General features: G+C 42.5%; 1 protein-coding gene across 3 annotated transcripts in view; it reads right to left on the reverse strand.

The window, feature by feature from the left end:
* Positions 1–989: 989 nt before the first annotated feature.
* IQSEC3 (IQ motif and Sec7 domain ArfGEF 3) overlaps positions 990–26793 on the reverse strand; it is a 977131-nt gene continuing 951327 nt past the window's right edge. For 2 of the 3 annotated variants that reach the window (XM_085652293.1, XM_085652292.1), the window contains exon 14: positions 990–4032. In XM_085652293.1, the coding sequence (XP_085508419.1) occupies positions 3601–4032 (432 nt within the window). In that variant the 3' untranslated portion in view covers positions 990–3600. The remainder of the gene's footprint in view (positions 4033–26793) is intronic. The other variant, XM_085652296.1, reaches the window with a different exon arrangement.

The raw sequence follows: 26793 nt of genomic DNA on the forward strand, positions 1-26793 counted from the left end.
ACTTTAAAAAAAGTACATTCTTCCTTCTTAAGGACAACCACATTTCCTTTAAGGAAAACGGGCTGCATTTTAAAAAAGAGTTTAGTTTATTTAAAGGTGATTACAAATATGGTGGATTGCTGAACCTGGTAGGCCATTAATATGCATGCAGTAGCTCACACTGCGACCCGCTCTGAATGGGAATTTTGGAACCCGACCTATTCATACAAAGGTCAGTTAGCAAAATCAGAACCTATTCACAAAAAGTCGATGCACAATTTGTGATTGCTTTTTTTGCAAATCGATTCTGGCCCACAGTGTGCTAACAGTTCACAAAGGTAGACTGTCAGGCCAGCTAATTTTATGAATACTGAGACATCTTAGCTGCTGATAACTACCCAGGACCCTCCATTTGCAGGTTATTATTTACTTCCTGGGCAGGTGTGTGAAACAGTTCCCGGTAATGCTGATATGTCTTCATGTGGAGTTTATAGCGAAAAATAACAGGGACCCCCTGTCCAATTGATATGGCAATTCCTAGGGCAGGGCACTATTCAAGTGAAATATATATCCCTAGGCAATATATACAAAACGTTCTAAATCTCTAAATATCCATGCCTATCTAGTGCAAATTAATTCCAAGAAACTGAGTGTAATAATCAATGTGGCAAATTGTTACATACATTTAAAAACATATATTTATTAAACTAATAAAATACATTTCATGATACAAATTAATCTATCATTCCTAATCTTGTGTACACTGTTATACATACATCAGCATTTTTGTACATATTTTATAAAAACAATTACATATATAAAAACAACATTTCTTTGTGGCAGACAAGGTAATTCTTTTCGACCTTGTTTAGTTTAATAAATATATGTTTTTAAATTTATGTAACCATTTGCCACATTGATTATTACACTCAGTTTCTTGGAATTAATTTGCACTAGATAGGCATGGATATTTAGAGATTTAGAACGTTTTGTATACATTGCCTAGGGACATACATTTCATGTGGAGTTTATTCAGTTTCATGCACAATCACAACGAATGGTATCTTCATGTGGTACCCCTTCTGAGTCAGTAATAGCAAAGAATCTATGCTGAATATAATACACTTGATGAATGTACACACATTTCTGCTAAATTGCAAATTTACAAGCTTTCTCAGCTATATTTGTTTTTTTTAATAAAATGCAGATGATTCTAGCATAATTGATGAATTGTCATAATTAGGACCTCTCTAGGTAGAGCTCCTTTCATTCTTCTTTCATAGGTATCGTAGGTTTCAGTATGTGCTGATCTGCTTGACACTCAACTGCATGTGACAAGAGGATGACTGTATGCTCTATAGCCTGGTTGAAGATTTTCCCACGATATCAAAGTAAGAGGAGTAACATGGAAAGAGCCCTAGCTATTTGCAAAAGTGTTGTAATGGCATTTGGCAATTTAGAATTACAGCTTCCTCAGAAATTATCTGACTTGTACTTTTTCTTCATTTCCTCTGGATTTCTTATATTGTACAAATTGTGGGAGTAAAGAAGAAGATGATGCTCACAATAGAAAATGAGGGCCTGATTTAGAGTTTGGTGGATGGATACTTAGTCGCAAACACAATGGATATCCCGTCTGCCTTATTATAAGTGCAATAGGTTATAGTGCACTTGATAAAAGGCGGACGGGCTATCCGTTATGTTTATTATGACGTAACCCTTCCGTCAAACCCTAAATCAGACCCTTAATCTTCAATAGATACATACAAATGTTAGCAGTACCCCAATAGAATATGAAATGTCATCATTCGTAAAGTATAACCATTATGTAGTTGGCTCTCTTCATGGGCTTGACTCACAAAGGTAAACTTGGACCAAAAGTCTAAGTTTAGACCTGAAGTCTAAGTTTAGACCAAAAGTCTAACTTTAAACTTAGACATTTGGCCTCAGTTTACCTCTGTAAATCAGGTCCTATGTCTTTAAGTATTATGATGTAATACAGAGATCTTGAGAAGTTAAGGTGATACTGTGTCTGAGGTATTGATCATTACTTGTTAGTTGCAAAATTATCCCAACTTCTAGGTCATTATTGTATGATACAAATCGAATGAGACGACAAACTTAAACGTTTCTATAAAAGAAAATCCGATTTGCCATGCTAACATTGGCTCAGAATGACTACATTTAAACTCTAAGCTTCAACCTGTCTATATAATATTGGTAGACATCTTATACAGTACTTAGTACCACAGCACTGAATATGGACATGCAGCAAGTAATAATAAAGTCAAATTATCTCAAATCGATGCTAACAATTTTTGCAGCCTGCCTCGGACAGATGATAATCTGCTTACATCTGGTGGAATTTGAACCTGTGACTGTAGATTGCACACAGATTTTATTTCAGGGCACTAAGATGAAGTATTAGTAGAATATAAACTGAACCATTTCCATCAAGAGCTGTAAGAAAGCAGAGGTTGAAACCCAGGATGGAAGTTCCAGAAACTGGTGAATCTCCGTCCAACTGATCTCAAGTCATGATGGCCTGATGATAATTTATTAACTGGCTGATAATCAAATTGCATTTCGAAATAACACAACTTTTTAAAGATCAAAAAAATAAAAACAAATACCCTGGCAAACGTTTCATTAAAAATGGCTCCCACATTTTATCTAGGGTCCAGAGAATAGTGTGGTACTTTCTTTGTTAAACATGCTTCATATTTACATGTGATGCAGTGAATTTCTTCTTACTACATTGTATTTTTGACTTGACAGACAGTGGTGGATTGTATTAGAGAAACATAGAAACATACAATTCAAAAGAAGAGGAGGACCTCCAACCCTAGCCAGTCTACCCTTCATCCTTTTTTCTTATGTCCCATTACCATATGGGCACCAATTACTATTGCTTCTTTCTCTGTGTGTGTCCCAATCAATGTTTCAATTCGTTTATTGTTTCTGGATTCACAGCTTCTGTCATCGTCGAAGGACTCTGCAGTATGGAAGCTTGCAAAGCCTCTGTCACTTTGAACGACTTGCTGGTCTTTAGGGTTCCAAAAAAGCTGAGTGTCCTCCACTCTGAATTCAACCCTGGTCTCCACTTTCCAACATGAGGAAGAATCTGCACCGTGGTGCCCCCACAGTACTGGTGTAACAAGAAATGAGGCAGTCAATTCACACGGGACACCAACAGTGCTCTCCCATGGAAAAGATTATGCGACAACAAGGAAAGTTGCAAAATAAGCCATGTTGATCATGTCAGCTTCGCTCTGGACAGAAGAGAAACAAAAGAAGTTGGACTGCTCTCAGAAAGCATCAGCAGTAAGGTGGGTAAACAAAATACACAGTGAGGGGTGAAAATGTTTGGAGAAGAGTGGGGAAAGCAGTGGATAACTCGTAGTGCCTATAAATATGCCCTGTATTTAAAATTCTCTTTCAAAAAGGGAGAGGAAAAAAAGGTTATATCTCTCTACAAAAAAAGTATTTACAAACTAAGTGTTACCATAAAGACGTGGTAAGATAAAAAGGACTTTTGTGTTAGTGCTAGGAACTCTAGGGGGTCTGTGCAAATGTCAAACAGGGTAAAGTCTGTGCTAGCATTAGCTGGTCCTGTAGCAGCTACACCAAACTGCGAGAGCCGCTGGAATACCGACGCCTGCTGAGCAAGGAGCTAGGGGGGCAATACTGGTGGGGGTGGTTGTAGGGTGGTGGTGGCGGTGGCAAAGGGGGCTGGTGGATGAGTTTCACTGGTGTCCCCTGTAGCCCACTATTCAGGTTGCGTAGGGGGGTGGAGCTGCAGGATTCAGATACATAGCGCGTGAGAGTCTGGTTGAGGCCCGGCATGGCACGGGAAAAGCTTGGGTTGTCCAGTACAATGACTTTGACAATCTGCTGGCACTGTACAAGTGTCTCTGGGGTGGGCTGTGATGGCGCCAAGGTGACCTGAAGCATCTCCTGCTGCATGTTAGGATGCGTGCCGTGCTGCGTCCCACTCAATGGGTCCAGGACGGAGTTGTGCTGGTACGTTTGAAGCCTGTTGTGAATTGACACCTAGTTTAGAAACAGTCAAAGAAGCATTAAATGTTACAAGACTTTTTGCCCATCTCCTATGGCTGGATGCCCTTTACACCTAACAACACCCCACCTCCATTATACAAATCTTCACCCACCCGTCATTATACACATGCACACAAGGCACCAACAGCACAGTTACAATACAGAACACAATAGACTTACTTCTGTTATAAGTCACAGTACCACCAAAACATCGTCACAAAATAAATTTGCATTGTTTGTCTAATTTTATCTCATCCTTGGGCTGCCTTTTTACTGGTAGTACATTTATTAGGAAATGAAGGTGGGCAGTACTTCAAATAATTTTCATGAGAAGCTAAACCTATTTTTGTCCTTGTTATATGTTCGTATTTTGAAGGTAACAAGCTATTGTGAGCACCCACTGTTCTATGCAGAAGAGAAGGTTGAGATTTGCACAGGTGCATTGGATGAACAATTGAATTGCTCAGGAATGTATAAAACATATGAGTACCCTCAGAAAAGCACAAATATAGGTGAAAGGTGTGTCCAAGTCAATCTACATTCTATTTTGGCCAAGATATCAGGTAACTTTATTTTGGTGATACTGTGAGATTAAATATAGATGACATCATGTCCCAGGTCAAAAAGAGCCATTAATTCATATAAAGGAAACACAAATACATGTTTACCTCTTAAAGGGGCTATAAAGGGAACTATTTCACAATAATTCTTAAAACGCAAACATCATGAAGTAAATATACATCATGGAATCTTTATTTTTGGTAATTGGGTCAAGACAACTGAGTGTTTTTCTTTTGACCAGATACATCCTTTAATTGGCATTCATCTCTCCCTTTGAGAAATAACTCCTTGCCTGGCACCTTCCTATGTGAGTGGAATGTTGCAGAGAAATTCTATTTTGGAAAAAGATGGTGATGATAATAGCTGCCCTGGAAATATAAAGGGTCACCTTCCTGCACATAAACAATCAATGGCAATTTGTTGTTTCTGAATGTGCTGCACAACCCAGCACACATGAAAACAACAATAACAAGGAGAAATAAATAGTTTCCCCTCGTTTCACCTGTTTAAGACCAGGTTTTCCCTGGTCTTAATCTTGGTGCTGCCTCCTATTTACGCCACCCATATAAATAGGGGGCAGTGTCAAAATCAATGGGTGTTGCGCTGGAACGCCCACCGCAACACCAATTGCCCTCCCCTTTCACAATAAGTACAGTGTGAAAGGGTGCCTTATTTACAAGGCAGCCTTAAGCCACATTAAGTTGACAATAGGGGTTTGTAAATAGGCCCCTTTGTTTTCTCTAGATCATGAGTACACATCTGTCTATTAGAACACTCTATACGATAGGAAGATAGACTCCAACTGTAGACTACGGCTCTCAGGCCCATCTAGTTAGCCCATTTTCATGCCTGTTCTTATCAGACAGACCCTATAATAGCTTCAGGATTACAGATGGCTCCACACACACTTAGCGTGACTCTGGAGAATAACAATTGTGAACTATGCTACCAAGGCATAAGTGGGTCCATAAACAATGGAAACATACACAATGATTTTTAAATGTACACTAAGGGCCTTATTATGAGTTTGGCAGTCCTCCTGTTGGCACACCACCGCCGCACCGATAGGAGGAATGCCAAGCCCATAGTGAGCCTGCCCACCGGATTATGAGTGCAATCCACGGCAGGTGGGAGGTGCTGTGCCGGTGTCACGTGGTGGGCTGTTAGGCTCTTAGGAGAGCCTTGCCAGCACCTGCAGCATGTTTCTGAACAGGGGGGTGCAATTCCAGCATGGCACAACATGTCTCCCGCTGCGTGGACCCCCAGGCCCAGAAGCAACAAAGGGCGCTGTTTGGGACCCCTTACTTCCATCTCCGGCACCCTTTTCATGGTGGGCCCACTGCCATGAAAAGGGCGATGGAAATGAAAGTCGGAATATGCTTGATAGTGCCGCTGCAGCACCACCAGCATATTCCTGTCCATTTGCAGACTGCCTTTGCAGCCGGATCCTAGATCCCGGCGGAGTCTGTGGTCTTGTGGTGGTCCGACCGCCACGCTCACAATACAGCGGGCAGACTGCCAGTGAGGCGGTAGTTGGACCGCCACCACAAATACATCAGTCCCATGGACCGCCATACTCGTAATAAGGCCCTAAATGTAGATTCTCACCATGTTTTCGAATTCGTTTTAGGTCATAACCGATCAGGGAAATAAGGAAGACCAGTGACCGCAGTACATTTGTAACCTCGTCACATGGTAGTAAGCAGGGCCTGTTTGATTTGCTTAAGTTGGTTGCCTAGCATCTTTCTCAGTATGAAAACTTAACAAGTGATAGAGGCTCACACTTGCTAAGTTCTCACACTTCAAGCTTTTCACAGAAGTAGTGTTTTTCAACATGGATCATTTTCTGATTGAACATTCCTGAAGAAATTCCTATCTACGGAACTAAATGTGTTTGTTGTATTTTGGAATTTGTTGGATGCAAAAATAAAGAATTGTTTTAATGAACATTGGAAACTGTTAGAGTATTCAGTCAATTGAAATACAAGAAACATCAAGCTATTTGCCAAGACACTGTCAACAAGAGCAATATTTGGTCGGAGGACTACATATTGATCAAAAGTGCCTCTTTCATTTGTTGAGTTTTAATTGATGGATGGGTCTTTTTGATGGTTGACCCAGAGAGGTGGGCACTCTTAGTAAACACATTTTTGGCACAACTATAAGAAATGGCAGCTTTTTCCATAGCCATCTTTTGTAAATTGGGAGGCACCTTTCACAGTATGTCTTCTTTTGCATTTTTATATTTAGGGGAAGCATTAATAATGTCAATACTAAATAGAACATTTTGGGGATTCTTAGACTAATATGAAATGTCTTGCTTCCATAAAGTTTGTAGGTGTAGCTTTTGACGGAACTGAGCACCAGGCCGAACAAAAACAATATTTAGCTGGTACAATTAGCAAATGCAAGGGCAGATGCAAAGGACTGTGAATGTAAGGGTGACAATTAGGGAAGACTCTCAGTCTAGGACGCTCAGGTTCTTCTTCCTAAAGTGGAATTCTTTGGCACAGCAGAACCTATTTTAGAAATCTGTTTCCGTGATTGTACTTAGGTGTATATTCAAGGATCGCTGAATGATAATTTGACTTAATTAACTTATCATCTTGTGAAGAAATGGTTCAATTTCAAGGCGTGAACTCTGCAAAAATATAAGCAAACACTATTAGATAGCACAAGTATGCTCAACTGTTGTGAGTCAAGCAGATACATAAACATCATTTTTTTTCACATACTGTTTTAATCTGAACATTATGCCCTCATTAGATTAAACGGTATTACATTATATGACTTCTGCCAGAGTCGATACTCATTGTTATATATATGCAAGCTATATGGGAAGCTACACATAAGAACCCTTCATGGCAAGCTAACAGAGGATTTGAGCCTTCTGCAGTGCATTATTCATATGTAGAGAAACAACTAGTCCAAAAGGCAAGTTCCTTTATTGTGTCGCAGAACTCCAAGATGAGTTGCAATAGTTTTATAATACATAGGATTCTGTAAATCCCGTATAACCGTCAGTCACTAAATTATGAACAGAGACTTGCGACGCATCAAGTCACCGATTATAATGAAAAGACGTCAGAACTCGACTATTATAAGTTATTACATTAAAGCTCTGATGTCACAATGGCTGCTGCCAGAGTCAACAGCTAGGTGAAAGGCAGATCAGATAACGGAGCATAATTAAAGTAGCTGGTTAAAGCAACAAACAGAACCTTGCTTTTTTCTACTCTATTTGTATAGCTTACAAAGACAAGCAGATAGAATATGTATCATTTTTGCAATCCTCAGAGAAAGGCAAAAATCTTTCTGCATGTTTCTACACGTTCCGGGCTACTGCAGCTTTTGTTTTTTAAACTAACTTGTATTGAACTGTTTCTAATATCTGTTTACAACAACTATCTAACAGGTTTCGGATGTTTTTAATTTATTAATAGAGGTTTTATTTGTATTCATGTTTGAAACATGCTTGCTGTGCTATGCACCAAGGTTTTAAGTGGTTTGTGGGAAACGTGATGGTGTGACCATCTACTATAAAGGATAAAGTTCCCTATGGCCTACATGATATGGATATTGCAATTCACTTCGGAGTTCCATGACTTTACAAATTAACTTGCCCTTCGGCCTAGTTCCTCTATATGGCTATGGAACTCCTCAGTGACTTGCAATATCCTTATAATGTATGGCAGGTGATATTTTATCCTCATAAATCATGGGGGTCAATATTCCTTACCAACTACAATAATGATTGATTGATGTTTGTGAGTGTGTATGTACATACACTTGTGGCCAGTTGATGGGCTGATGAAATATCCTGCATGCTTTTGATGTTGCATGTAACTACCAACTACCCACTGTCATTAGAATAAAATTATGTAGAAATATTTATACATGTCAGCATTAAATTTAGGTTATGCTTGAGCGTCCTGTGAAGTTTCACTTTGATAAACAGCTGTGCTTTCATTTAAAGATCCAGGAGAGGAAAAAGATATTGTTATGTGGGCACAAATTCTCTTCCCCATACCATCCAAAGGGCGGCCAATTTCAAAGGTCTAGGAAACACAGGACATCCTGAAATAGGCATAGAAGCACAACTAATCATCTCCCAGAATATGGCAATTGTGGAGGTCCAGGCAACACATTGGAGGACATAGTGATATAGGCAGCAAACATAGAAATAGGACTCACCAGGCTCTGGCTAGAGTGGCCATCTCATTTACTTCACAGGCTATCTGAACATAGTGGTAGAAAGAGGACTTAATAAACAACCACTATATTGGCTATCCTTGCAGTTCAGGACAATGGGAAAAACAATAGGCTGCAGAAATAGAAAGAGTATTCGAAACAAAAACAACCCCCTAACAAAGAAGCACAAAACAAGCCAAACCTCTACGAAGTCAAGCCCAATGGGAACACAACCCGCTAAAAAAGAAAGTCTCAGTCAAAACTTTTTCTCAACTAAACCAGCCAAACTCACAATTCTCTAAAGATTAGCACATCCTCCATTGAAACAGACCTAAATCCTCACTTTTTCCTTCATAAGATAGCTAACCAAGGGTTTGACTCACACTTAAACTGACCATCCTGAGTCTGGAAGCAAATATCCGGATAATGAGAATTTGCATCCTGCATTGTTGCAGGCCCTCAAGTTACTTTCCTTTCCTACGTTTATCTCACAAGCCCACAATCAATCAGTAATGACAGCTAAGCTGGAGAAAGCAGGAGTCAACCCATATAAGAGTATATACCCTCCGAATCGCTCCAAAGTATCCATTCAGAAGTTCAAACCCAGTACCCTGGAAGGATTGACAGACACCCTGTTTGCTGATCAATACCATAGCGGGATACAGGAAGCTCACTTCAATGACTACTGCCTGCCCTTGTTCGACACCTTATTGCCTTGCCTGCTAAATGGCTAAGCACAATGCCAACATGCCTCTCCTCCTAACATGTCAACTGATACCATATATATTACTCAATAACTATCCCAAACACTCCTTTCTACCCATATAATCATTATACCCCCTATTACCCCAACAGTGCACTGTCTTTTGGCCTACAACCTCTACGTATCTGCACTGTTATCCTACCACAAGCACCATCCTGGGACATCTCTTAGACTGCCCTTCCACCCTGGACTGCAACCTCCTCAACTCACTCATCCTGTACACACACTGTCCTATACTTCCCATGACCTCAGTCTATCACACTCCTACCTGGCCCCACCTTCACCCCCACCTCACACACATGGAGCATCCCCCCAAACTATGGAAGCCCTCCAAAACAACTCCGCCTCCCATACACCCTGCTGATTCTTACTTGCATGGCCAACTAACCACTCCTCTCACAATACTCACAAACTCATGGTCTCACTCTTTACCACAACAACAACTACCCCTCTCCCACTCATTATACTGCACAAGAAGTACTCTCCACATCGATCACAACCCGATCTCCAATATCTGCCACTCACCAACACATGACTGACATACCTTATCTGTCACAATACGTACCACCCTACGATCTGATACTTTCTCACATTCCTCCACTCCTCAATCTACAAGAAGAAGTCCTTACATATTGAGTGCCCTCCCAGAAAACCATAACCTCTGCCCACCCCCCGGCTCCCACTCACCTGAACCACCATTCTCACACTACATTGCCAAGACTTCGCTTCACAAACACCTCACCCACCCAACATACTCCACCCCCTCACACTTTATCCCTCACACCACACTGCCAGCTCCCACGTAATGCTGCATGGCTCCAACAACACTTAACATACCACCTCACCAAGAAATTCCACCCATGACAACCATTCTCCGACAACAACTCTAAATGATTATCACATCCCACCACACTCCTTTTATCTGCAGACCCTAGAACACAAACTTGAAAACCTCAATTCAACACTCACCCAACTTGATGTCATTATACCCCACTTAAGCTCTAGGCCAGGGGTCTCCAACATTGTCTGTGGCAAGAGCTACTTATGTACAATGAAAATCATCACCAGCTACTAATATTATTAGCGTTGTAATAATGACCACAGCAGACATTCTTAGATTAGTTGCCACTATATGCAAGAATACCAGCAGTAAAAATCTTGGTGCATCAGGTAGAGATTCCAGCAGTAGTGTAAAAAAGGCTTTGTCAATTTCAAATGCTATACATGGGCACTACATTACAACCATAGCTGTAATGCCTCTGGCACCAAGGGTCCATTTACCGGCGGCCATCTTTAAAAATTCCAAGGTCTAGTGTTTCCAGCCACACCTGTTTCCTATCAAGCATACCTCCTTGCACTTTAAAAGACCGGGCTCTGGCAAACCTCAGGTTCCGACGAGCCACGAGAAGGTACTTCCTTTGGTGATCGCGCTCCTTCCAGCATGTAAGTAGGACAATGGCATGTCCTTAAAAAGCCAAAGAGACCACGCTTGTTTGTTTAAAAACCACCTTGGCGTTAAAACCTTGTTTTTCCTTCTGTTCTTTTAAAATACCCACAGTGTCTATTTGAAGGTGCCCTACACCGCTCGTGTGAGCTCATGGAGTGATAACGATTACATTCTAAAGTATGTATTATTATAGAACGTCCTTTTGGCATCATGAATACCATTTAAAAAAAAAAAAAAGACACACCATGAGATCACAGTTTAAAAGGACGAGTGCACAGACTTTTTCCAAACATCTCCCATTTTTTCCAAGGCTCGTCATGGGAGTATGAATGCGAGTGCTCGTTTGCTGTGAACATTAATCTGTAACCTTTTGGGGCACAATAGGAGTGTACAAATACTTCCTTTATGTATGAATGTATTGTAACATAAGATGTATCTTGCTAGGAGATACAGATGTATGAAAGAATGTTGAATAAATGTGATACTGGGCACTAGAAATCACAAGGAGTGTTCTTTCAGATGATTTATGAGTAGAGGATATTTACCAAATGGTACCATTACCTACAACAGAGTTGCACAAGAGAAATATATCACAAAAAAGCTTAAAACTTTCCACGTGATGGTGATGTGAATAGATAAAGATAAATGATGAAAGCCATGATTTATCCAAAATATTTTTCTTTTCCGGTTCTTAAGATATACAAGTGGTATATTTTTCTACTCCCACAACAGGGAACAAAGGACAGTGTTTTTGACTATCAGGCATATGTACATTTATTCTATCACCCATTGAGGTGTGACAGGGATCGGTTTTTTGGTCCTGAGGAAGAAAGCCAAGGGGATGGCTTCTGAAACATGTCGACCTTGTAGGCGGTGACTTATTATAGTACACCATCTACACCTCCCTACTTTTACTATTCTCAGCCAGGGAAGACAATAAAGTATTTTCTTTCCACTAGCCAGAGAATTTTTAACCATCTCACATTTTCTTTTCACGATCCCGCGCACTACACATACTCACCAATCACTGAATAAAGTGCTCCTGCGTCTATGTAAGTCGTAGCACGCCCCATCCCGTAGAGGGGTGGGAAGACCCCAATGATGAAGCATGACACTGAATCAAGTTTCAGTGTGTGAGGGGTATTTTACAATTTTTTGAAACATTGCCCTTCCCACAAATTGAGGTAAGGAGCTCTGATCCTGTTGCACCATTTTTCACATATGACTAAACACTTCAAATAAAAATAAAAATAGCAGCACACACATGGGTGCATATATATTCAAGGAAAATCATCACCAGCTACTAATATTATTAGCGTTGTAATAATGACCACAGCAGACAGTCTTAGATTAGTTGCCACTATATGCAAGATTACCAGCAGTAAAAATCTTGGTGCATCAGGCAGAGATTCCAGCCGTAGTGTAAAAAAGGCTTTGTCAATTTCAAATGCTGTACATGGGCACTACATTACAACCATAGCTGTAATGCCATTGGCACCAAGGCAATGATATTGGTAATGCGTCTAACTAATGCCACATAATGTATCACTTAAATATCAGCTTTCAATATATTTTGGAAATCCCCCTATTTTTTCAGTATAAGAGTTCTGAAAAGAAACACATTTTCATCTCTAACACACATTCAGTTTTCTACAGATATATTAATTCAACCAAGCAGAAGCTTCTTATTTACTAGGCTGGGATTCCCACAGGAGAACAACTTACAGTCAGTTGGAAAGCTACTAGAAGCTCATAAGCTATCCTTTGGAGAATGCTGCTCTAAGGTATCTTCCGTATTTGACTCTGTACTCCCCGCACAGAAGTCACACAGCCAATACCAAGGAGCAATCACCTTCCTCACCCCAGGATATTCACCGCCAATCTCTCCCGAACCAATATTACAAACGTATTCTCAAGATACAACACTCTGATATCAACCCTCTCTTACCGCCACTACTCCAGACAACTCAAACCAACACCAAATACCAATTATTTCCCTGATTCGGTCCAAACAGCAATCTTTCCCAACGCAGGCACTGGTCAACAAAAACATCCTTCCTCTTGCAACCAAAACCCAGGGCACCCCTTACACCAAATCATTCAGATCGGCTTTACAGTGCATGCTTCATAATTGCAGGTCTGCAATGAAACACAAGCATGAACTTTCACACACTATTACACACTTTAACCAAGGACTAACAATTCTCACATAAATCTGGCTCAATGGCACACCCCATGCTGAATTCAACCTTCTTCTTCCTCCAAACTACTCTATCATCAGTAAGCACAGAGTAGGGAGAGTTGGGGGAGGTGTTCTTCAGAGATTCCCTTCAATGCAAGGAGTTACCTAGTGGCCCTTTTTCCACACTCCCATTTCTAACCTTGGAACTACAAATGCTACATAACTCCCCTTTCACACTCAATGTCATCTATCACCTACCAGGTGACAACTACAGAAGATTCTATAGTCAATCAGCTTGCCACCTTTCTCTCCGTAAATGATCTGACACAAGACAATCTTAAACCAATGCAAATGAAAGGCTAAACATGATCCAATAATATCCATAGATGACCAGCTCTCATTGAACCTATACTGGTAGATTGGTCCAACCACTTTCTTATTTCTTTCTTGTTACAACTCTCTTACTCCGTGACAGGGGCGGCCCACCAAAAAGAGTGACTTCCTAGTTTTGTGACATCAAAAACATCAACACTAGCATACTTTGCAAATCTACAAAGAAGGTACTACCCCCTAATTAGTCTCGACACAGATATCACCGTCTCAATTGTCCACTGATTCAAAAGTCTCTTTGTTTTGCTTGATGAGGCAGCCCCACTCCATAGCAAAAAGAGAAAACCATCACTGTCTGCTCCCCGGTTTAATAAGGCCTTATAAGAGGAAAGAAAAGCTGTTATATCTCGGTACAGGAAATGGAGACAGACACCTTCCATCACTAATCAGTCATGCCTCCATTATGCAGTATCACTATACCAAAGGCAAATATTTAATGAGAAATAAAATCACTTTAGATCCGTCCTTGACTCAGATGAGAATCAGCATAAACAACTTTTTGATCTGATCTAAACAGCGAACAGCTCTTCATTGTCCACTTGCTTCAAATTTGATGACCCTTCCAAAATAGCCATGGAGTTTGTACAATCTTTTGACACCAAAGTGAAATTACTCTTATGCCAAGATGAACATACCGATGTTTACAAAGCCAAGAACACCTGGAAAACCTTTAACATAATCAGGGAAACCCTCAAATCACTTTGTGGACACTAGTCCCAGTAACATTACCACAGACCTTTAAACACACATGCTCCCTTACTGGACAAAACTGGTAAATCTCTCTCTCAGGCAAGGAACACTTCTTGACTCCCTCAAAACGTCTCAAAAAACCCTCCGCAGATACGAATGACCTCAACAGCTTTCATCCTATCTCCCACCTGCCTCCCTTTGTAAAATTATTGGAAGATGTGTAGTGGAGCTGCTCACACAACACATCAAAGACAACAACCTTCTGGGAGAATTCCAATCTGGCTTTAATCCATTTTCAAACCCAAACCAGCTCCATGGCCAGGAGAACACAATTTCAACATAATCTTTGAAGAATCGGCTGCTAATTTCTTCAGCAAGATCTGAAATCTCTTGTTCAATCAATGGTTCTCTCCAGAATCAACTATTGTAACTTTCTTTTGAAAGGTCTCCCCAAGACCCACCTCACCCCTTTGAAATCAGTTCCACATTCAGCTGTTTGTTTCATCTATGGGGTGAAAAAATATGACCATATTCCACCTCTCCTTGTCACTCTTCACTGGCTCCTCTCCGTAGAAGCCAGGGAGATATATAAGACTGCCTGAATCACCGAAAAGGCCTTACAATCATCCACTTCTCACTACTTAGTGAACAAACTCAAGCTAACTGGGAAACAACAGACCATTGCAAAAGGCTGACAATAGTGCTTCCGACCTTTAAAAAGCAATGACTCATAGCACAACCGTTTTTTAAGTAGGGCAACCAGAATGTGGAACTCCTTACCCGCAAAACTACACACCACCAGCTCATTGCTTATTTTCAAAATTATTTTGAAAGACATTTTGGTCAAATGTCCCCTCAGCCAACCTCTCTTATGATAATGTATTCCCCCGAAGCATAAGATTAATTGCACTCCCTCCATTTCACTTGATCTAACCTGCTGCTACTACCTATACTGCCTACTTCCTGTAACAACTGTGGGGCATATTATCAAGCATGGAGTTAAAATTATCGCCGCTTTAGCGGCAGAAAACTGCAGCTAAAGCGGCGATAATGGGCTTGATAATATGCCACAGAGAATTCCAATAGAAGCCCATATTGTCACCAAAACATAGGCTTCCATGGGAATTCTCAAGGGCATATTATCAAGCCCATTATCGCAGCTTTAGCAGCAGTTTTCTGCCGCTAAAGCAGCGATACTTTTAACTCTGTTTCTTGATAATATTCCCCTGTGAGTCTGTGCCCATGTAATGATCATGACTAGCAACGATCCTCATGCTACTAACCCCCACTTTGTAACTTTGAATCACTTGTAATGAAACATTTTTCATTGTAAAGCACTCTAACATCTTTATGTTTTGTCCACACTAGACAAAAAAGCATGAATAAATAAATATACTGTTGTAACTGGTTGAAGCTGGTACCAGCTCTGTGGCACAAACTTAGAATATACTGATGACGTGCACAGCATTTTGCAGGCCCTACAGTTGTGTGAGGAAGAGTAAGGTATACTGTAATAATACACTTTTTTTCCTCAGCACTGTGTAGGCTAGGAGATCCCCTATGCTAATTAAAGGATGATAGATACAGTTTGCAGTATGAGGGTAGAGTAATGTACTTTGCAGTATGAGGGCGGAGTACAGGTTGCAGAATGAGGGCTGAGTAATACAGTTTGTAGTAGGAGGACAGGGATAGAGTTTGGTGTATAAGGGCTGAGTAATACAGTTTGTAGTTAGAGGGTTGAGTGATGCAGTGTTCAGTATAAGGGCAGAGCGATACAGTTTCTTCTATGACGGCTAATAATTTGGAGTATGAGGGCTGAGTAATACAGTTTGCTGTATGAGGACGGAGGGATACAGTTTGCTGTATGAGGGCTGAGAGATAAAGGTTGCTGAATGAGTTCTCAGAGATACAGTTTGCAGTATGATGGCTAAGCGACACAGTTTGCACTATAAAGGTTGAGAGGTAGAGTCAGCAGAAAGAGATCTGAGTGTTACAATTTGCGATTTCCCTGTCACTTGAAAACTAGCCTGAATTGCGTGTGAAATATATCACACTCGCAATGTACTCAGGAACTATGTAGAATGGAATGCCCTGCTCAGTGGGATGAGCAGCAGCCTCTGCTATGAGGGTCAGCATTAATATGCACGGCGTGGGACTGGATGTTCTGCAGTGGAATGAAAGATATTGATGGATAATATGTCAACATGCAGAAGATTGACTGCTGTTACACTGTGCACCCTGATGCGCTTTAAGTTATTAGAGCTGTCTCTGCCCTGAAAGGGTTTTGCTGTCATTTGTTCTCTCAGGGTGCAGACGTTTACTTCTGTTAATGGCTAAAGAGAGGCATGTTGTGTCTTGTGCCTTCTGTGTGTGTAAAAAAGAGTCTGTATTGTGTTGTAGCAGGGAGGGTGTGTGTGTATAAATATGTATATTCACTGAAACAAGCAACAGTGACAGTGATGTTATAGTTAGGTGAAAATGTAGGTTAAAACATACTGTTTCAAATTAACAAACCCACTGAAATTCACCAGTTATAGTTATCTCAAGTAACTATTACTTGTGCCCAAAGTAATTATTACTAACACCCCCACCATGCATAGTCTTGTCATCAATTATGTCACTTCAGATGTTGCAGTCATGTTATCAATGATGTTATAGCTCATGTCAAGAGTGATGTAATATGTGGGGTAATTAGCAGTGCATGACATATTATGTATACCACGCACTTCTCACCAATGCACTCTACACCCGTACACTCTATGCTACTGCATTCTACACCACTGGACTGTAGGCCACAGCACTGTATGCCACTGCACTCTATGCCAATGCATTCTACGCCACTACACTGTACTCCACTGCACTCTATGCCACCGTACTTTGCACCACTTCACTCTATGCCACTGCACTGTATGCCACTGCAGTCTGCACCACTCCACTCTGCACCATTACACAGTTCATCACTGCACTCTACGCTACTGCACTCAGTGTCACTCCACTCTACACCACTGCTGTCTAAGCCACTGCACTTTATTCTGCACCACTACACTCTACGCCACTCTACTCAACTCTGTACCACTGCAGCCTACACCACTGTGTTAATATCGGTGAATGCAATGTCAGTGTACGCCATGATATATGCATGCATAACAATGTCAATACCGGTAAAAACGATGTTGATGTACGCTATGACAAATGTACGCATAATAATGAGAATGTTGATAAATATTATAGCAATGACCGCCATGTTATATGTACACATAATAATGAACTCGTATCATTACTGTTGAATTCAACCGAGATGAACTCCCCATCAATCCCGAGTCAGAGATAGCGTGGTCAGACAGGCCCTGCGACTCAAACCATAGCATACCGACTGATAGGTCACAGGTGGGGTTACACTTAGACTGAAGACAAATGAGGAAACAGGGAAAACTCTGATCGATCCCACAGATTGGCTGTTACAACACAAACAGGTCTGAGGAGATTGGCCCCAATAAAACACGTTTGGCCAAAGGCGCTCTTTTCCACAATACCACAAAACCAGATGCCACATAAAGTTTGAAACACTCAGTTAATCAGAACACAGAATGCACAACACACGCAATGATCCCGCGCAACCCATGCCGGACATCCGGACAAATGCACATTGTCCCACACTAGCTACACTAGTACTAGAGACTACATCTGATCAGTTGTCCCAGCATGTGGGGAGTGGCAAACTAGCACAAGCACGTTAATCACTTTTTCTCTAGTCAGCAAAGGTGAAGGTAGTTTGTACTTTAGTTTGCTTGGACTACTGAGCATTACACAAATGGTATGCATAGGCCCTGAGTGTAATATAGGGTCACTTATTTATTCTCGCTTGGGCCGCTGAGCGTTACACAGATGGTCTTATTTATTTTGCTTGGACAGCTGAGCAATACACAGATGGTATGCATAGGCCCTAGGTGTGATATAAGGTCACCACCTGGATCTTATTTTTTAGTTAAAGGATTTAAAGGAGTTTTTTAAAGGATATGTTTGTTTCTTAACACTGGCAGTGTCTGAAAGAAGTGAAGAGGTGAATTTTCACTTGGACTGGTGAACGTTACACAGATGGTACGCATGACCCCTTGGTGTGGTATAGGGTGTAATTTGGACATTAGGGGAAAATTCAGACCTTGGTGAATAAGGTGTAGCTTGAGTTTGGCCAGGGAGGGAGGATAATTGTCAGGTTGTTCCTTTTTCTCCATGCAAATTGTTTCTCTTTTTGTCCCCAAGCTGATACTGACCGAATATTGGGCTCACATAGCTCTGTGTACCACACAGAGTATCCCCTCTCCGCGAGAAGTAGGCGCTAGGAGAAGGCTAATAATTTTGGACAAAACAATCATTTTTTCTGTCAATTTTTTCTCTTTTTGTTTCTTCACGGTTTTTCCATCCATGCATTGTTGATGTTCTGGTGCTGTTAGATTTTGCAGTTGTATTTTATGTTTAAATGTTATGTCCTGTTAGTCAGTTTATCCGTTTATGAAATAATGACAATTTTTTTTCCACAAATCAGAATTCCATATTTGCTATTTTGCTGCTACAAATCAACTCATGCTGTTCTGAACTAATCATTGCACTTTCTTACAGGTTGTCACAATGTCATTGCATTGGCTTTGTCAATTGTTAAGTGTTTTTGTAATGCATTGTTTTTCCGAAAATGTAGCTCATAACCAGCAGATTGTTGTCCATGGTCAGAGTAGAATTTGTAATTATTTAATACTCGAGAAAGTCAAAAGTTCATGAATTCCTTAACAAGTCTCCTAAATCCATCATGGAGAAACGACTAGACCACATGCAAGCTAGGTTCTTCACAAAGGCTCGGAAGATAGAGAAACACTTCTGTGAGTGGCATACCCATACCAAAGCATATGCATTTCTCTGGCCTGAGGGGGGAACATTCAATACCAAAATGATGAGGCACACAAAAACACACATACAGACCAGATACGCAGGTCAAAAAAGGGCTAAACAAGACGTCCTATTGGAACTATGGACCACCTTCAAGTTGGCCCCATCCTGCAAGGCTATCCTTGAGACCACAAATGAGACGTCCGCACCTCCCACACCATACACTCGCAGGGAGGTGCTCTTTCTGCTGCCTGCCATCCCAGCCACTCATACACTGGGTTACACCAATCCACTGGTTGAGAGGGCGGGTGGGCTCCCCACCGGGCAGCAAAACACAAGACCTACGTTAAGGAGACCCCCAGACCAAGCAGCCCAGGTAAAGTCAGGCCCGATGCCAGGCTCCCCTGAAGTTCGACCCCCCATTCATCGGTCGCAACCCATCAAACCCCAGCAGAACGAGGAGCATGCTCCTAACCACCCTTCAGAATGCTCTAGAGTCAGAGGGAGGCTCATAGCAGTTCTTGAGGAGGATGCCACCAGTGGAGGGGAAGATAGGGGTCCCATCCCTCTGAGGTCCAACACTGAGGGGGGGAGCCGTAGGATATGCTCCGGCTATGGAAGAAGCATCAGGGAGTGAACTTGTGGTCAAAACACTACCAATTAGAACAGCACGCAGCACTGAGCGAAGAAGGTAGCCCAGGTGGGAGTTAGAGCAGAGGAGCGAGTTGCGAATAGAGAGAGAAAGAGCTCTTGCCTGGGAAGCCCATTTGGGAGCAGAGAACAATGCATCCTCCCCCAGAGGAAGCCAGAGCTAGGTCCCGGGCTCCACATGAAGATGAGCCTGGGGAAAACTGAGGAGAGAAGGCTCTAACAGAAATCGACACTCCACCCGGTCATCAACGTAGGAGAGGGGCCGACCAAGAAATGAGAAATCAGGATAGCCTAACTGAAATACAATTAAGACATAGGAGAAGTAGATGGGCACCTATAATCACGCACAAGGAGAGCGAAGATGAGGACATCCGAATGCAACAGTCAGACAAACTGACCCCTAGAGAGATAGTGTCCAGAGTAGAAGGTGATGCCTTTGCGCGACCAAAGGACCAAAAGGAAGGGCCAGCATGATAGACCTTGGCCGGAGGAGGGATCCTTCAGACCGGAGGACGTGGCCATTGCAGAAGAATGCATCCGGCACTGAGCGAGAGATCCGAGCTATAACTTTCCCTACATGCAGGAATGTCTGAGAAGATGGGAGGGCTACATTGGGAAGAAACCTATGGAGCTGCTCCACACCAAAATATGTCCGCTACTACAGAAGGTTGCATCAGATGGACAAAAAATGGCTCAGGAAAAAACTGCCCCATTGATGGTCGGGGTAGGAAAACGGATCTCATATTTTGCGAAAAACACAGTGGGAATCAGCTTAGCTATAGGGGATATCAAAAGTCAGCCTCATCAGAGAGCAGAGCGACATGGTGTTTTCCAGAGTCTGCATCCTGCAGTCACACTGATCAACACCGAGCATGATGGGCCGCATTCAACTTCATCATTCCCCAGAAATGGACGGCCCTGAGGGAAATATTCCCTGATCACCCAGAGGTACGAGGATTAATAGTAGAACTTTGCGAGAAATACATGCCCACATATTACATTATAACCGGAAAAGATAGGAGAAGGACAGAAAAAAGCAGGAGCAAGCCCAAGACACCACCAAATTGGTCCAACAAAAATTGAAAAAGACCACCCATGAGGGGGCTGCATTGCCCATGAACTTACAAATGGCACCAGTGTAGAAGGGAGATCTGCCTAAAGGACCCAGTGGGTATCCACCTAGTCCTTGCGGTAGAAGTCAGGGAAGCTATCTACAGCCAGGCCTCATAGAGTGCTACTATTGCCACAGAATGGGACACATGGCTGACCAATGCCGCCTAAACATATATCACAAGCAGAAAGGAATAGTCCCAGGACAGCCCTTACAAAATACACATCCCCAAAGCCAAGCCCAGAGCTACGCAAACACATTGTACAATTATCCTCAAGGAAATCAGGGAACAACCACCCACCGCAGGAGGGCTTGGTGGTTGGCCGAGTACATGGCAACTTCCGCAGCAGACAGGAATCCCAGCCCAGCAAGGACCAGGGCCACAGCCACACCACGGCAGGAAGGGGTGACTGTCTGGGGTGGCAATGCCCTTGCACGGTTCTACAATACAAACATGCAGTAAGTCTAAAACCATCCCCCAACATGACGTATCACCTTTACACCGCTTCCATATAAATTTCCTGCATTCGCAACCAAGCTTTAGGGCCGCACTACTATATGATATGGGAATTCACGCTAGAGTTCGCCATCCAGGGGCCTATGCCTCCATCCACTGTTGATTCCCCAGGGCGGGGTTGGCTGGCCACTCCCCCAGGAGGAAGAAAGCCTGACAAGCGAACAGGGCGACCCCAACTGGTGCATAAAAACCGGCACCCAGGTGCAGTCATCCAAGTCCGGCCTTGGGCGAGCTATTTAAGTCTCACCAGCCCCATGGTTTCCACCATATGGAGGCCCTCTTACAGTTCCAAAACGAGGTAAATGCTCCAGTGTCAGGAGCCAGGTTTCCCACACACCAAGGACAAGGTTGTCCTCAAAACTCAGAAGCAAGCAACCACATGGAAAATTTGGGAAAATCCATCGAGTCCATTAGCATTACCCAACCAAGTCCCAACCACACACCCAACTCTATTTGAAAACACAGCAAACAAGCACAATCCCAGTCACTCCCCTGCAGAGCCACACAGGGGACACAAACATCTCCCCCACTACCTCCAGTATACTACGTTAGAAGCAGCACAGCATAAAACCATAGGTAAATGCTCAACGGAACCTGCGCAAAGAAGCCCAAAAGTCGCCCAAAAGTAGCCCAAAAACCCCAACCTTCCAGAAAGAGGGCAGAACCCAATCACCTAACTCCATTAGGGAGAACCTCATTACAAGCCATATGCAGAGACCAGAGGGGTGTGCACGTGGCAACGGAAACATCACCATTACCCACAAAACCCCTGAAAACGATTAAGTATCCACTTCATCTCATATTGCACGCAGCACATGCAGGTCAAAAGGACCTCCCGCACCGATAAAACCACACACACACATACATTTAATGGAAGCAGCCCACAGAAAAAAGTACTCGCCCTGCCATAACGAGGAGAGGTGGGAAGCAATTTCTCACAAAATGACGCAAAAACAACTTACGCTCACAATTCCCTAGAATGTGCCACCACCTCCTTTCAGTAACCCACTAGAAAGCTTCATGCACAGTGATGCTATAGAGTGTAACCCTAAACAGAAGGCACAGGAATATTTTGAAAACTGTCTAACTATGTGTTTATTTTCAAAGCTACCCTACAACCCACCGCTCTTAGTCAACAGGTCTGAAATTGAGCCTTACATGCACCATCATTACAGCGGTCTGTCGCAGTTTCAACTGAAGCTCCCATAAGGACTTCAACAAGGCCAACCGCTCAAGAACACAGACTGCAAGTTGACTTTATGGAAATTTTTGATAAAAAAGACTATTTTTTGCCCTGCACCAAGACAAGACACCACTGGGCAACCAGTCGACAGTCATATCCCACGAACACCATCCCAAGACCTAAGAATGTTTCCCAAGTTACATATTTATGAATTCTTGTGCATCCTCTGTTTAGCATGGGTGCTCTCACGCCTCTCGGAAGACAGAAATCTGCCTAGTTTCAAGGAACCTACCTCACCATTCTTGCAACACTTGCATAGGGACCTCTCCCACTTCACTTACGCTTATGCTGAACCAAACGCTAGCATTCCTCACGCACTACCCAGCACACTCCTACACAACTCATGGTATCAGCATATGCCCCCGTGGGCACGAACAGGTCGTATTACATATGTTCGCTGATACCCCATGCCGTAGGCGCAGACAGGCTTTAATTATCCCAAGAGAAAGCCCCCGATAAAGCAAAATGTCTCGTCCACCTGTACCTCTGTAGGATTAGGGCCAAAATACAACCCAATAGAGTAGAACTCTATAGAGCAGTAGTAAACACCACCCAGTATGAAACCAACCCCACAGCACTATACCTTTTTATCGAACCTAGCGACATTCAAACCAAGCTAGACAGGATGTGCAGAAGGAGCACTGTAGTGGAGAACACTGTTTGGCCCCAAGACTTCGTAGAAGAGAAGTTCTTGGAGGTAGAAAGACCACAGCACCAGTGCACAAATACAAGAACAAAGAGCCATCCACCTCATGGTGATGCAACATCGGTATGTTGGACTTTATGACCACGATGGAGTGTGGGTGAGTGCCAAGATTTGTGCCTCCTGTTGTATGTTTATTCCTGGAACTTGTTAGACTTGGGCGTCTCTAGTTGGCACAGGTATGCACCTGTGACAAATAGGGACCCTCGTCTCTAGTCATGGTAAAGGGGTACACTCCTAAAATAACCCCTGTGCATCCCCTTGGTAGCTTGGCACGAGCAGATAGGCTTATCTCAGAGGCAGTGTGTAAAGCATTTGTGAACACATACAGTAATCAAGTGACAACACTACAACTGAACACCACACAGGTTTTATATCAAAAATAAGTATTCTTTATATAGATTTACCACAAGACCATTAAACGACAAAAACAAACAATACTGTTACTTTAGATGGTAGAATTTTGCTTAGTTCTCTGAAGTTCTTAGATGCGACACTTTAAGTCAATGTACCTTTTGATGCGACACGCAGGGCAACGAAAGTGTTGCAATGATGTTGATGCGATGAAGTTTTTGGTGCAAAGAAATAAAGACGTGAAGATCTCCCGACTAGTGCTGCAAGCCCACCAGCAGCATTTGGATTACCAGCCCTGGGCACTCCTGGTGCAATGTACTAGGGTCTGACAGGTAAACCAAATCAACCAATCATGGAATCACAAATTCATACATCAATTTATAATAGGGAGAGCATATGCACTTTAGCACTGATCAGCAGTGGTAAAGTGCCCAGAGTCATAAAACAGCCAACAACAGGTCAGACAAAATATAGGAGGAAGGCAAAAAGTTCAGGGATGACCCTGCAAAAAGGGCCAAGTCCAACAGAACTGATCTCAAAAACAGAACTCTCGCTCTTGCCATCCAAGCACTGCATCTTATACAAGCTGACATGAAGGAGGGAGGTGCACCTGAGCAGAACTGGTTTCATAGTATTTTTCCCTGCCCCCCCATGGATGTCCAAACTGTTCACATTATTGCTTCCAGTATAATTTTTGTACTTCTGTTGTGTGGTTTACTACAAATTGAGGTTTCCCAATGTAAAAACACAGTTCTCAAATTAGGTAATTTGCAAATAGCGAGAGAAAAGATAGCAGACACACATACAGCATCAAATAATGTGACTGTGATTACGTATGAGAAAAATGAGGTAGTTGAAAATTCAACTAAAGGGGAATGTTATTATTGGTGAATACAATATCAATGTACAACATGATACATGCATGCTAACATAAAAACCAGTAACCACAATGTTGATATACTATATGACAAATGTAAGCATAATAATGAGAATGTTGATAAACATATCAATGACCGCCATGTTCTATGTACATGAAATAACAAACTTGTATCATTGCTGTCGAATTCACCCAGATTACCTCCCCATCATCAGAGATACGGGGTCAGACAGGTCCTATGACCCAAGGCTACCGATTGATAGGTCACAGATGGGGTTACACACCAGAAACAGGTCAGAGGAGATTGGGCCCCAACATAACATGTTTGGTCAAAGGCACGTATTTCCAAAATATCCCAAAGTCAAATGCTACGTGTAGTCAGCCAATCAGAATACACAGCACACGCAGTGATCATGCGCTCCTCATGCTGAACGACTGGACAGACACACACTAGCCCAAATTAGCCACACGAGCTCTTCATGAGGTTGAGAGCCACCTGTGCCCCCCTTATCAGATAGTTGTATTTTTGGTTAATGACTAGTCCCGGATCTACATGCTTTACAAGAATGTGTAATTGTTTTATTGTACCTCAAGAACTGTATATATTACTGGACACACTTTTGTACATTGAGACTGTCTTCAGACAACTTTGTTGATGCTCTCTCAGCTGCTGCGTTTAATTAAACCAATGTGTTCCTGTTTTGTCAAACACCTCTTGTGTTTTTCAAGGTAAATTCATATCCGAGCAACAACTGCACTCTATGCTACTGCAGTCTGCGCCAATCTACTCTGCACTACTGCACTCTATGACAGTGCACTCTACGACACTGCACTCTGGGCCACTGTACTCTGCACCATAAAACTCTATAACACTGTGCTCTACTCCAGTACACTCTACTCCACTGCAATCTATTCTAGGCCATTGCACTTTATGCCACTCGACTCTACTTTGCTCTACTTTATTCTATGTCACTGTACTGTATGCCATGCAACTCGAGAGTTCCCCTCTATACCACCCTACCCCACTCCACTCCACTCTACATAATGCAACTCTACCATACGCCATTGTACTATAGGCCACTTCATGCCACTCTACTCTACCCCCCCCAAGCCACTATACTATACTCCACTTTATGTCACTCTACTCTATGTCACTCTACACCACTGTACTGTATTCCACTGTACTCTATGTTACTATACTGTTTGCCATTCAGGTCTATGCCACTCTACTTCACACCACTCTACTCAATCCTACTCCACTCTACCCCACTTCACTCTACTACACTTCACTCTACCCCATGTTACTCTACACCACTCTACGGTACCTCACTTCACTTTAAACCACTTTACTCTATCCCACTTCATTGTACACCACTCTACGGCACTCTACTCTAGTCCGCTCTACGTCACTCTACGCCACTGCACTCTACCTGCACTCTACTCTGCACCACTGCACTTTGCACCACTCTACTCTACATCACTCTACTTTATGCCAGTCTATCCTACCCCATTTCACTCTATATCACTATACTCTACGCCACTCTACTCTACGTCTGTGTACGCCACTCTACTCTACCTCACTTTAATGTACCCCACTTCACAGTACCCCACTTCAATCTATGCTACTCAATTGTACCCAAATCTACTCTACCCCACTTCACTCTACCCCATGTTACTCTACACCACTCTACGGTACCTCACTTCACTTTAAACCACTTTACTCTATCCCACTTCATTGTACACCACTCTACGGCACTCTACTCTAGTCCGCTCTACGTCACTCTACGCCACTGCACTCTACCTGCACTCTACTCTGCACCACTGCACTTTGCACCACTCTACTCTACATCACTCTACTTTATGCCAGTCTATCCTACCCCATTTCACTCTATATCACTATACTCTACGCCACTCTACTCTACGTCTGTGTACGCCACTCTACTCTACCTCACTTTAATGTACCCCACTTCACAGTACCCCACTTCAATCTATGCTACTCAATTGTACCCAAATCTACTCTACCCCACTTCACTCTACCCCACTTCAGTGAACTCCACTTCACTCTATGCCACTGTCATTCTACTGTACGCCACTCCAGGACACTGTACTTTGCCTCATTCTATGGCAATCTACTCCACTGTACTATAGTCCACTCTGCACCACTGCCCTGTATGCCACTGTACTGCACTCCACTGTT

This window comes from Triturus cristatus, chromosome 4_1, assembly GCF_964204655.1.
Source record: "Triturus cristatus chromosome 4_1, aTriCri1.1, whole genome shotgun sequence".
Taxonomy (NCBI): Eukaryota; Metazoa; Chordata; class Amphibia; order Caudata; family Salamandridae; genus Triturus; species Triturus cristatus.